The following is a 14375-nucleotide window of genomic DNA, read 5'->3' as shown; positions in this document are numbered from 1 at the left end:
CAATATACTTAAATATTCCTTTGATTTATCTTTTGTATTAATAATTTTTTATTACCACCTGAACTTGTCGCAATTGTTTATTTTTTTGGCCCAAATTCCTCTGCGTCAGAAAATTAAAAATGATGTTTTAATTAGGTCCCACTATGCTGAATATCTGATTTTTTCGTCTTCATTGGATGCTCTTTACATTTTATATACGACGACATTAACCCTAGAGAAGTCGCACTTCTGTCGATTCCACGGCCGTTGTCAGATGTTTCGCACTATCCCACCACCCCTTATTCTAATAATGGGGCCCATCTGTGTAGCTGAAGGTCAGACTCTCCCCAGCCCACACACTTAGTTCTTAGAATTTTCTTTGGTATTTCAAGGTTGCATAGCTTTTGGAAATGTTGTTGGTCATTTAGACGGATAGCGCGCTATCCTAGTTAGGTGTCATTTTCTCCCCGGCTCTTCCTTTCTTCTGCTTTCGTCCCACGGATCGCTACGGCGGGGAAAAGACCGAAGCGCGAGCACAAGCGTAACAAAAGAAAACGCGACTTCTCTAGGATTAAAAACGAGTTTTCTATTAAACACGCCACATCAGCATACAGACCGCAGTTGTTTTGAATTGATTTTAAACATGTATATAAGTTACAAATATTAATGGATGTAACGAATGGGTGTAATGTAACCGTAGAGGAACTGTGTACTATGGTTTCAGTAGAATTCAAAGCGCATGCGTAAACTCTTATTAGCAAGACGAAAATCGTCCTTGTAGGCCAAAGGATAAAAGTTCTTGCTTTGTGACCAGACTGAAATTTGTGTTGAGGGTTCAGACGCAACTCAGGTCATTTCCTCTTTTAGTGCAATAAAAATGTCTAGTTTTTATATTTAAATAAATAAATAATTGGTGTATTCAGGTTATTAAAACGCATGAACTTGAAAAATCGTTCAAGAAAAACAGATAAAAACTTAAATTATTGCTGATTTGTATCCTTTCAGGAAATTTCTATGTAAGCATGCAGAAAATACTGGTGTGACCTTACGCAAAAATTAGTGAAACGTACAATTGAGACGCAAAAATTAGTGAACTATAGTTACATTACCATGGTGTAACCTTCCACAAGCGATGAGTAACTTTACATCAGTTAAGTTACTCCGGAGCAGTGGAGTCAGCTAAGCTTTACACAACTTTTTAGTGTAGGACACACAGCGTCAAAGTATATGAGTTTACCCTGTTAATCTTAACACTCATAGAACACCCCATTATGAATTTGAACCGTGAAAATGTTATACATGTCGATCATTTCAGTCAGTTTCTTAAATTGGTACTGCCGAAGAAAGAAAAAATTTTACCTTTATAGGGCGAAAGTAGTATAACGTTTTGACCTGTGAAACGTTAATTTTGTTTAACGAATTCAAATTTGATAGAATAGCCCGACAGCAATGTGTTGTGCAATAATGAAAATGCTTTATGAAAAGATTTTTACATAATAATGATGATCATTGAATAAATTACAATACATTATGAGGAAAATTTGTATTAATTCTTTTACTTTAAATAAAATACAATTTTATAAGGGAAACATTCGCTTAAATTATATAAACTGTTATGCCTAATAAATGTTGTTGTATATAGCATTCTTATATTTTTTCGCTTCAAATTTCGACTCCAACTCCGCAATATTGCATTTAAATTTTCCTTAACATGATGTGCTATAAGGAAACTACTTGATGAAAATATATTTTACTAACTCTTTTCATTGGATTAAATGCAATTTTATGCGGAAAACTTTTGTTTTAATTACATAAAGTGTTTTACCTTTTTTTTTCTGTTTAAATTCCAACTCCAGAACATTTTTTTTTTTAAATTTTGCACAACATACTGCGCTATAAAGGAACTACTTAATGAATATATTTTTAATTAAGTATTTTCGTTGGATAATATGCAATTTTATAACGGAAACATTCGTTGGACATAATAAAAAAAAATAATCTTTACTAATAATAAAGCTGAAAGTCTCTCTTTCCGGATCTCTGTCTATCAGGATCTCTGTGACGCGCATAACGCCTAGACCGTTCGGCCGATTTTCATGAAATTTGGTACAAGGTTAGTTTGTATCGTGGTGGTGTGCACCTCGAAGCGATTTTTCGAAAACTTGACGTGGTTCTTCTTCTATTCCAATTTTAAGAACAAAATTATCACAAGATGGACGAGTAAATTACCAAATTATCATAGCGTGGAACCGTAACATGAGCACAAGCCAATTGGACAGAAAATTCAACATACATTATTTGTAAATATAAAGGCGAACCAAAAGAAATTTTAATTTTCTATTACGGGCAAAGCCGTGCGGGTACCACTAGTGCCTAATAAATATCGTTTCTTATAGCATTCTTATTTTCTTTTCAGTTCCCATTCGAGAGTTCCAAGCCGTAACGGGTGGAGAGGCTCGTCTTCCTTGCAACATTGTCATTCCAAAAGAGCCAGATGTCCTATCACTTATCCTCTGGTATAGAGAAGCTCCAAAATCGCCCATTTACACCCTGGATTTCAGAAAAGGCCCGCCTGATCAAGCAAAACATTTTCCTGGTAAAACGTTAACTGATAGGGCTCATTTCGAGACAACAGAGTATCCTCCTACATTAAAAATTAAACCTGCCAAAGTGGAGGATGAGGGTATCTACAGATGTAGGATTGAATATAGAAGAGCTAGAACTGTTACAAGACCAGTGAAACTCAACATCATTGGTAAGATTTTTTTTTTTTTTTTTGAAGATTAACTTAATGATATGAAAATGTTTACAATGGGGTTGTTTCCAAAATTTTAAAAGTTTTTTTTTTCTGAAAGAACATGCTTAAATACATAGGATCTGACCTTTTTTTAAAATAATTTGTTTAAGCTTAATATTTTTAAATAAATTACATAAATCGGCGCGCTGTCCTTGTTTATGCTTTTGTCCGATAACTTCACAAATGATGAATTGCCAAATTGTGTTGCCATTCACAGAGCAAAATATTTAATTCGCATCTTTACTCACGTGTATTGGCAACGATAGGGTTGATAGCAAGCGTAGAGCGCAATTTTAATTCGCTTCTTGATTATCATAACGTGAAATCGCGGTAGAAAGATGCGGCAAATTGCATCATTTGTGATGTCATCAAGACTACGCCTTGTTTTAAAAATCGTGCATTTTGAAAAATTAATTAAAAAATAACTGTTGGGAAACTGAAAGTATTTTCTGGGTCCATGTTATTTTTATTTATTTATTTTATTTTATTTTTTTTTTGCTTATTCTATCAATTTTAGTGACAAAAAGTACTACTTTTGACTGTAGGAAACAACTCCATTATAAGTACGAAAATAGTATAATAATGAAAAGGACAAAATTGCACAATGATGTTGAAAAGAATGAAATCAGTAAGATTTGTAGTGATTGACATGTTTTTTTTTTTTTTTTTTCCATATTTACTTTGATATTAAATTCATCTAATTTGGAAGCTGCAAAATGTTTACTCACAAAATTATTTTTTTACTAACAACGTTAGGTTAGATATTACTAAAACTGAATTTTTGATCTTATAGTTGCACCTAGTGGTCATGAAAGTTTGTAAAATCTCTTGTATGTCAATGACGCGAAATACTGGGGACAAGATTTAACTCTGAATATAAGGCAGTGATAAGCAAGGGGATGCAAGTGGCAAAATTAAAAATTTGGAGATAACCAGTACAAATGGTGGGTGAACCCCTCCTCTGTCTTGGGAAAAGATATAGTACTAGTGGCCCTGGTAGGTTCCGGTGTATAACTTGATTTTAAAAAAAATCAATGATAGCCTACCTAGGATCTGATCTTTAAACGCGTTTAACTCAAAATTTCAAAATGTCCACTTTTATATCTTTGCTTCTCACTGCCTCATATATTAATGTACTGTTTTGACCGCGGATTGTATGTAATTTGGCAATCTTCCAGGTAAAGAGGAGAGAAAGGAAAATAACGATGAAATTTTGATGCACGCGTTTTATGATGTCACTAGTGCCTTATTCATTTATTGCATTTTCTAAAATAAAATAAGGGAAAACAAAAATAGTTACCATGGAAACAACAAAAAGAAAATATTTTCATTTCCTTCAGGAACGTAAAAGCAAAATGGTAAGATCATAAACTTTGTTGTGAATAAATAAATCAATTTTTGCCGTGAGAATATAGATCTAATATACTTTAGAATTAAAAAATGTTGCTGAGAGAGCATATTTTCATTTTTACCAAACTAAAGCTAAGTAATAGAAAGGCAAAAGTGCACATCTGTAGCAAATCAATTATCACCCCTATAAACTAATAGATAAGTCCATTTCCGCCTATAAACCGGATGTTTGCCTTTCCATGTAATCGATGGTCAGACAGTATGCAATCAAGCAAAAATAAACGTCAATTGAAATTAGAAAGCTTGAAACGTTGTAAACCTATGCTTTGGAAATGTATTTTTGTTATATGTTAGCTCTATAGGCAGAGCATTAAAAACTGAAATTCTGGTTAGTGACAGCGGAAAGAAATAACTTTTTAGTATTAAAATTATTTTAGTATTAAAAAGTGGCAAATCGTAAGTATAATAAGACAATATAAACAGTAAAAAAGAAAGAAATGAGATTGTGACAAGTAATTGCTCTTTTCTAGACAACTGGCCAAATTATGGGCATAAATCAATCTATGAGTGTCAGGAAATTGCTTCAACTGATATTGTAGACTATAGATTGGACTTACTTTATTTCGTAATGTATAGTAGTGGAAAAAAAAAACAAGTCAACAGTAATAATAAGTAAAATTCATTTGTCATTTTTAGAGACTATTTCAGCAGTTTACTTTGATACGAAAATACCCTTTTAGATGTTTTTTAAATCAAAAGTTCAAGTTCAAAGAATTCAAACAAGGAAATTAAAAGTAGCTATGAAAATTTAATTTCCCATTTTGAATACAACATATTCTTTTCAGACTTAGTATGGTTCAATTTTGCAGTTCCACACTAGTTGGAATAAATCCAATACGTTTAAAAACATTGGGAGAAATTTCAACTTGTAATGTATCACAATGTAATGCTAAATCGTATTTTTAGAAAATAGTTTTTTTTGTATACATATATATTTTGTTCTGCTTTTTTGAGTATAGAGCATTTATTTTTTGGATTATTTTTTTCTTTTTGGCCGCTCGTCTTATCCCAAACGATACTAAAAATGCATTATTCTTTCACTCCTTCTGGAAAAGTGCTCCACAAATCTTTTAAGTGTGTTATCCATCTCTGCTGTCAGTTCTACCCTTCGTCAACAAATCTTTCAGGCAGTAAAGCTTTTTTTCCGCCATTATTTTTAAAAAATCTTTTCTATAAAGGAAAACCGCATGTAGCAATTTATAATCTTTACACTGATTCATTATTATTATTTTTTTTAAATATTTTTTAGTGCAGCAAATTACCCAGTGCTTGTCATAGTAACCTCCATTTAAATTCATTACCAAAAAAATAACCGAACAATTATCCGGGAATTGTATACAATAATAAAAATAATGTAAACTGGTACTTCAAACAAGGTTTCAATTTTCACATTTGCATTTACATTATCTTTATTATGCTACCAATTTTAACGACATATCATGTCGCTCTTCATTTTGTTTTAAAATTTACTATAAATACTATAATGGCACAATAAGTTTAATATTATGGTAAGTTTCTACTACTGACGTAAGTATTGAAAAAAAAGGGGAAATTATGAATATCGGTGATGTTAATAATCAACTTACATCTACGTTTTATTTTCTTTGCTTTAACGCTTTTTTTACACTCATCTTTGAAAATATTGTCTCTAATGATTAATTGATCAGTTAAATGTAACCACCAAGCACGTCATTGTTTTACTGAAAATTTTTTCTTGGAATCGAAATCTATCAAATTTGAACAACCGTTTCATACTTTGGAGTTTAAAAGCTCTTTGCAGTAATCTAGACGGTTCATAAAAAATGTATTCTTTCTTTTAAACATAGAGATAATTCTTTTCAAGGCACTCAAAAAAAATTTTTTTTTTCTAAATGTTTTTACAGAACAGTAATAGTTACGGAGTTTTGCTTAATAGTTAACGGATAAAATAATTTTGTCTCACTAGTGTGTTTCTATTCGTGTTATCCTTTTTCTTCTCATCGTGGTGTTATGTTTTATCTATTCCTTCTTTTGTGATAAGTTAATTTGTCTCCGAATTTCATTCTTGAATCACAAAACAATTAAAATTATTTCAAGTTTCAAGAGAGTAATAGCCTGATTATTTCTCTTTTCGTGAAATATAAATTTATTATTATTCTGTGTCTTGCTAAAACTACAAAATAAGAGTTTTACGCATAAAGCATTTTTTACTTATTCTAAGGCAGTTTAACTATTACAATTTTTTGACTCTCTTAACATCCCTTTATTTAGTTTGTGCTTGCTTCTTCAGAATTTAATCTCAAAGAAAATTATTCGCTTTTTTATAGTTTGAAAATGCTTCTTTTTCAACAAATGATAGACTTGATTCTTACACATAATGGTACAGTTAAATGAAATCTTAATTTAATTGTCTTGAGATTACTTAGAGAGATTTTTTATCCCTCTCCTTTTAGCTTTTCTTCAAGACAAAACTATACTAATTGAAAAGTTCAAAGACCAATAAATAGTCGCTGAACTCTTCATATAAAAACATCGTAATTAATTTTTATAATACAAAACACACTTTTATATTAAAAAAATGTTTAGGTAATTTGTTGTTCTTACTTATATGCGGGCACATCTCAATATACTTTGCTTATGCCTAACAGTTCAAGTACATCTAATTCTACACCGTTCAGTATATTTATAACTTTATATTCAATTTATTTAAATGTATTTAACTTTATATTCAAAGTATTAAATTGTGAGCCTAATTTGTTAAAAAAAAAACGTTATTTTGTACTTTTAGTAAAAGTTATGAGTTCCAATTTACTGCTCCGCACGGTATATTTTTGCCTACGACTAAACAGGCCCGTCTGTAGACTGAAAATCTAGTAAAAACACTTATTTATGTAAATGTACCAGCGACTAAAAACCGAGGTAACTTATTCTTCCAGAAATAGAGAAAAAAACAATAATCGTGGAGGTGGGGATAGGGGAACAACCTTAAGAGTCCCGATAACTCAAGAAAACTAGCACTAACACTTATTAACGTTGCAAGTCTGCACTCTTGTCCTCTGGGGAGGGGCCCTACAGATCTTAAAGCAGAGGGCCCCCAAAAATTTATAGATTCGCGCCTGTTGATGCTTGGAAAAATTGATATTTTTAACAACATATTATTAACTACCAATGTACGCTAAAACTGGTGTAAAAAAAGATAAATGAGTAATTGCTGTAAAATTTAAATTTAAGTTGAAATAAATGGTCATTTAATCACTAAGTTCAGAAAATTAAAAAATATCGGAAAACACAATGAGATCTTTTTGTGTGCAGCTTTATTATACCAAATGTTTTCCAAAGTATTCTGAACTCAGCAAGAGATTTTTTTGAAGCTTTGTTTTGAGTATTTTGCTAATCATTGAGACTTTAGACGATTTGTTATGCACAAATATTTTAGAGAACTGATTTTTCGGCTTTAGTTTTAGGATTTTTCGGTTTCAGTGTTTGGTTTTTTTTAGTTTAAAGCTTGATTTACTTTATTACTTCTAATACAAAAGCGTATCGGTTTATCACTAAATGACGCGTGGACCTGGAATGTCACACCGAATTTTTCTCTACAAATTATAAACTTCTGAAGAATATTAAGGTACCTAAAAATGTTCCTGAGTCCTGAGATTCTACAGCTGCATCGGACTGTTGACACAGTCCTTCTTTACAGGGAAAGAGGAACAAAATGAATGTTCATAGCAAAATTAACTTTACTGTCAATTACGTGAAAAAAACATTTTTAAAGGACTCTGCTAATAAGAACTACGTAAATAGTGCTTTGTAATTATTTAAGAGGTTTTTTTTTTTTTTTAATTTACGAGAGGTTAAACACAAAACGAGCATTTTTGTGCTTTATCTTTCTTGTCGTTACATTGAAATGCTACTTTTAAGCAATTTGGCGCATTTTTCCTTTTGATAAGGAATTCGAAATGAAAAATCAAATGAAGAAGTATTTTATGAAACTAAATTTTGCAGAGAGGTGGTAATTTTTCGAGAATATTTTGGTATAAATAATACGAATAACTAAAGCACTTAAAAAACTCAAAAAATAAATTAATTGTATAGTATAACGCAATGAAAAATTACGAAATCGGATTACACGCCATAAAAGAGAAATGAAGCCATCTAAATAATGTATTAAATTTCTCGACATAAAATTCTTCTTATTAATATTCTTACGCTCACTTTGACATTTTATTTTCAACAATGGATGACTAAATTTTGCTTTTAATATTTTTTATTATTTTAATATTTCACTCATAAGATACAGATGTAAAATTCAATATATTGCGCTGTAGGATGCTATGTGAAATGACACGAATAAAAAAGGAGCGTTGTCAAACGAAATTATGTTATGTTGTATAAAAAGATTCTTTGCGTTTGACATTTCTCTGGGACAGTGAACTTTTCTGGATATTGCGAAACTATAATTTAAAAATATGTAATTTTGTTCGTTTTAAAAACTACACATAATATATCTACTAATTTCCTGAAATGTCATCAAAACAGGTAACAAACATGTATAAGGGATTATTTGTAAGGGAAAAAAATATATTCTTAAATACTTCTGTCAAAATAAAATCAAGCTCAGTCAAGTGAAGGATAAAATGTATGATGTTTGTGGAATGTCCAACTATTAGTTACTTACATAAACTTGCACTAAACATTATAGTAACGGCGCCTGTAACAGACAAGGGTCCTTTAATAGACAGTGGTAAGTTTGGATTTAAATAATAAGAATTTTAGGTGTTTAAAACTAATGTTGCTGCGACTCATGAATAGGGTAATACCATCTAGTGTTATCATAATGAATTTTATGAATCAGTTTGTATTTACAAGGCAGTGGTGGAAGGTTATGAACAGGTACCACAAGGTCTGCCGGTGTTTCATGTTTCAGAATTGTCGGTTACAGGGATCAGCCTTTCTTTTTTGAGCAATCACGATTGCTTATTGCTTTCATTTGACTGTTATTGACGTTCCTTTAATTTTTCCCAACGCCACCCTCCGCACCATCACCGTCGACGGTCTCGTCACGATGCTGCACCTCTAGCGAAAGCCGTCTCCAGGTTGCGTCCATATGCTACTTACACGGATATATACACGCACCTACACACATATACATATATACACATAAACGCACATACATACACCTGCACACATACACAAACACATACACACACAAACAAACGCACACACACCCACACTCACATACACACTACCCACACACTCATGCCTGCACACAGACACAAACACATATGCCTACACACACATACACGTACCCCCCACACGCACCTACACACATACACACAACTACCCACACACTCATGCCTGCACACAGACACAAACACACATGCCAACACACTACCACGTACCCCTCCACACACAAACACGCACGCTTACATATACACGCACACTCGTGATTGCGAAAAACATAATTTGAATTCAATATGGCAAAATTCAAATTATTATTATTATTTTTTTTTTTTTTTGAAACTGAGCAATTAGAAATAGAACTAACTTATTCACAATTTCCAGAAGCAGCCAAACTTTAGGTGAGGTGTAGTTGTGAAAGAGAAAAATAGTTTTAAAAGTCTAAATAAATTAAAAAGATCAGAAAATTAAGTTAACCTGAGAGCGATATCTTAGCATGTCTGTTATTGGAGCCGTTACTCTAATTAGTAGAAAAGTAAACAATGCATTTTAGATATTTTCAATCATAAAGTCGTAGGTAAGTACTAAATATTTAGGTTTGGGCGCAGAAGTTAAAATAAGTATCTAATGTCTTATAGCATATTTTGATAAAGTTGAGAAGTGTAAGACTGATGTCCAAAAGTATGTTCAGTGCGTGACAATGTAAATGTTACTTTAAAAATAATAATAACAATTTTAAAGGGTATTGAAAAAATATGTGCTAAGCAAATTATACAAGCAAATGACGTTTAATAAGTCAGCATTTGTTTTATTTTTTTGCCCAAATTACTTTGTATTTGTGTAGAAGTTTAAGTGAAAATAGTCCATTTTGCTCACAGGCGAAAGAGAAATTTAGCTGGTAACGTATAACGAAGCTTAATTGAATAGATGGTACATATGCTTCGTGTACCTTAGTAGCACACGTCGCGTTTAAACGTGTCTTACCGCTTCAAAATGGTTTTCTCAACGCTGAAAGCAATTTTAAAACGGTTGCGATTTAAATACTGGATTAAAAATAAACACGCATAAGTTATAATTGTAATCGTCATCCTTCCAGAAAATAAACAAAAAATATAAACCATCAAGATTCAAATTTTCATTCTCAACAGGACTTATATCTTCAACTTTATTCATACCCAAAAAAGAACTATAATAGAATGCCAAACTATAACCCGACCCACATCATCAAAACTTCCTAAGAGTTTCATATTTGATCCCGAAATATCCCGTATGTACTACTATCTTAACCTGAAGCTCTTTTCATGTCTGCTTTTCTTTCCCTTTTTTTTTCGCAGTTCCTCCCCAGGCGGTAGTGATAATGGATGACCGGGGTCAAAGGCTTAAGAGGCTGGCTGGTCCTTATGATGAAGGAGCGTATCTCTCCTTGCTGTGCGAGGCCGAAGGAGGTAAGGACATTTAACTTCTCACGTTACAGATCCGTCAAGGATTTTTATGTCCTGAATGTTGTGTATCTATCATATTTTATTTGGATGAATAAATGTCACTCTCTGGGATCATGTTATTACTACTTATGCATTAAAAGGATTTCATCTCTTTTCGTCGGAATATTCTCACAACAGTTGTCTCTCTGTAAACTGAAGTATTTCTGTTTTTATCGTTCAGTTGAATAAATGTATGCAGACTTAAGAGAGGTGGATGAAATCTTAAGGAAATCTGAAATATTAAGTCTGTCTACTGCTTTTTCATTGTAGAAGTACTTGATTTTATATCATGAGCTTTCATGTATCGCAGATACATGAGATTGGAACTAAAAAAATAATAAAAATACGCTCTGAAATCTTAAGTGTCTACTTAAGATTTCAGAGCGTAATTTTCTTTTTTTGCTTGATAGTTAAAATAATAATTAACACATTTAGATACATTGAAGTGGTTATAAGATAATCGGTGGAAATAATATAAAATATCGGGCTCAAGACTCCTTGATTTTATATCATGCATATTTTTTTCATAATCTTTATGTAGTCCCTTTTTTGCACTGAAGAGTCATATTTATTTCATTCTGTAAAAAATGGCTATGTTCTTCCCACAAAAGAACTTTTATGTTCCGATTAAACCTGGTTTAAAACCTGCATTACATGTTTCAATAAATTCCTGGTTCTATAAAGCATATTAATGGATGTAACATATTTATGTACGTGTAGCATGACCAAACATAGTTCGTTCATTTTAAGTTACACGCACAGTTTGAATCATTCAAACTCGATCTCACTGAAGTAATTTTAAAAAAAGAAAGCGTTAAGTTATACGTTTTATTTTTTAAGTGCTGAATACAAGCTGTTGTAACGTTTTTTTTCCTACGCAAGTTTGAAGTTTAAATATTGCTACAGTTTAATTTAACAAAATACACTTTTTTTTATTACTATGGGATACATGAGCTATTGGAGAAATATCACTTGTTTTGGGTCAATATATAAGAGAAGATATATAGTTGGTATAAGATATATTTTTAGTTGATTGACGGGGGAGGGGGTAACAATTTTTCCAGCAACCTGCCTTTCCGCATTATCAAGATTTTTTTTTTCTTATAACTCACAATAGTCAAAATGTGGGAGACTTTAATATACATCTTAACATTGTATCAGATACGTAGTGTCGAGTTCAATGAGAATATATTGCGTTTATAGCTTGCCACATTGTAATGCATGCTTTTATCAGTATTAGATTACAAGTGACGTCGTAACTGCAAAGCTGACATTTGGATTACATACAGAAGTAGAAATTACATTGCAAGCAAATACTAATTTTACATTTAAGGTATTGATAGAATATCTGTAGTTGTTGTGATGAAGTGTATAATTACTAAGCAGGAGGATACGGTGATTGAACTTATTTATTCTGGTAGAGTTGTTCTTATGAACATGAACTAAGTTTTGTTTAACTTAATTTTACCAGTCAACTAATGATGAGCATGCTAAAAAATATTACTCCTTTTAGTGTCACAAAACTGAAAAAATGTTCAACTTCACAAATTGCAGCACATATTCGGTACAAATATCTTTCCTTATAAAATTATGACTTTTTATCCTTATTTTTATTATTATCTTCATCAAATACTTCGTTGAAGAGATTCTCGGATCTAAATGTAGTTATTTATTGTCTAGTGCTTATCAAAAAAGAGCCCATTTTAAAATTGATTAAGAAAAAAGTTACTATTAAGTGGTCACATTGCCTTTTTTTTTTTTTAATGTAAGTACATTTTGTTTTTCTTTAAAACCACAATATGCATTCCTATTTCAGAACCAATAATTTATTTCACAAAATTTTAAAATATTGTCAACTTTTATTTATTTCAAAAAGTTTAGCGTAACTTCATTTCTTTAAACCTCTAAGGGGTATTTTTGCTTTTGCACTCATTTCAAAAAAGTGTTTTGCTAAACAATCACAATAATCATCTCTAAAATTCTGTGCATTCATTTGCGTATATATTTATTGAAAAATGTTCTGTGTTTAATTGTGTAAAAATTCGTATTTATTTCTAAAGGTATAACATGTTCTAAACATTTGAATAATTTATAAAATGCTTATCCAATGCACAGCTTATTTACATATATTATCGTGACTGCAAAAAGTATTACTCTAAAGCTGTATCTTTGATAGAAAAAAAAATCCTTAGGAATTCTAATGACACGAAAACAGAAAAAAAACAAGAGAAAAAGCAAGTTAAAGTTTTTCTTTTGCCTAAGAACACATAGCAAGCTTGACCTAAAATCACTCATACATTTTTAACATTTGAACTAAAACGATGAAACTTTTTTCCTGTGTTTGGAATAAATTTTAGTTTTGAAATAAGCATTTTTTTATTCGTTTGATCATTTTTGAGGCACTAAAACTCCTTAAATAATCCTCCAAGTACAGTTTTTCATATCAATCAATGTCAAAATGTTTTTCTAACGAGAATAGTGCTGTAAGACAAATTATCAAAGTAAGTAGCAAGTAAAAGTGTACAGTAACATTTGTTTTTGACTTATTTCATACTAAAAAAACTGAAGTGGTGAAACGTTTACCGGATAGGCTTAAAATAATTCTAAACTATCTTTAATGAAAAAAAAAATAAAAATAAAAAAAGAAATTAAAAAAAAAATCCCTAAAAAACCTTTTTTTTTGTGGCAGTAAAATGTATTGACTATTACAGTAATCACAGGCAGCGCACGTAGCGTTTCAAATTCTCGTAAATGTTATAAAAGGGTTGCCACAACATTAACAATGACAGAGATTGTGCCACTCGAAATCTAAACAGAGCTAAAGTATTACCCACACTATAAAATACCCTAACACTTTGAAAAGTTTGGCAAAAATCTATAAATATGTTGCTCACTGCAGCAAAATGCAGCTTCTCCAACAGGAGCAGATTTACAAGCTTGGGGCCCATCGCAATTAATATATTGGGGTCCTTGTGTCCATCACTTAAATAAGACATAAGAAATATATGCTTCTTCAGGGCCTCTTTGTTGTGAGAGCCAATCGGTTTACCTCCAGTTTCGCCGACATTTCAAATTTCCTCCCCGTTTTATATATCTACATGTATGATTAAAAGTGAAAAACAGGGGGTTGGGGGGGGGGAATGAAATGTTGGGAAACTAAGGAGACACCAGTCATTTATTATTTCAAAATTTGCGATACAGTGAAGCTGCCATTCTAATGCGCCAAGTGCAAAAGTGGTATCTGCACCTGATCTCGAAATGAGAAATTGCTGTTTAAATTAACACGCGCGCTCGTGGCTCCATGTACAATCGAGCCCGTTTATTGGAATATCGGTTAAAGTAATATCCCGCTTAATATAATACATTTTCAATATACCGAACCAATATAGTGTGTTGATTTGATTCCGGTTAATCGAATATACCGCTTGGTGGAATATTTGTTCGTGACAAAATGGCTATTTTGTTAAGGGGTTCAACTGTACTTGATTCAGATGGAATTTTTTTGCAATTTTTTAAAAAAATATTTCATATTGGTATATGACCATAAACTA

At 31.6% G+C, this 14375-nt stretch overlaps 1 protein-coding gene across 1 annotated transcript in view; it reads left to right on the top strand.

The window, feature by feature from the left end:
* LOC129221038 (nephrin-like) overlaps positions 1-14375 on the top strand; it is an 84023-nt gene that overhangs the window by 11088 nt on the left and 58560 nt on the right. Inside the window, exons 4-5 of the mRNA XM_054855474.1 lie at positions 2396-2734; positions 10678-10788. Of these exons, the coding sequence (XP_054711449.1) occupies positions 2396-2734; positions 10678-10788 (450 nt within the window). The remainder of the gene's footprint in view (positions 1-2395; positions 2735-10677; positions 10789-14375) is intronic.

The sequence above is a fragment of the Uloborus diversus genome, chromosome 4 (genome assembly GCF_026930045.1).
Source record: "Uloborus diversus isolate 005 chromosome 4, Udiv.v.3.1, whole genome shotgun sequence".
Lineage (NCBI taxonomy): Eukaryota > Metazoa > Arthropoda > Arachnida > Araneae > Uloboridae > Uloborus > Uloborus diversus.
Note: the sequence above shows the minus strand (reverse complement) of the source record. Positions and strands in the feature narration are given on the sequence as shown.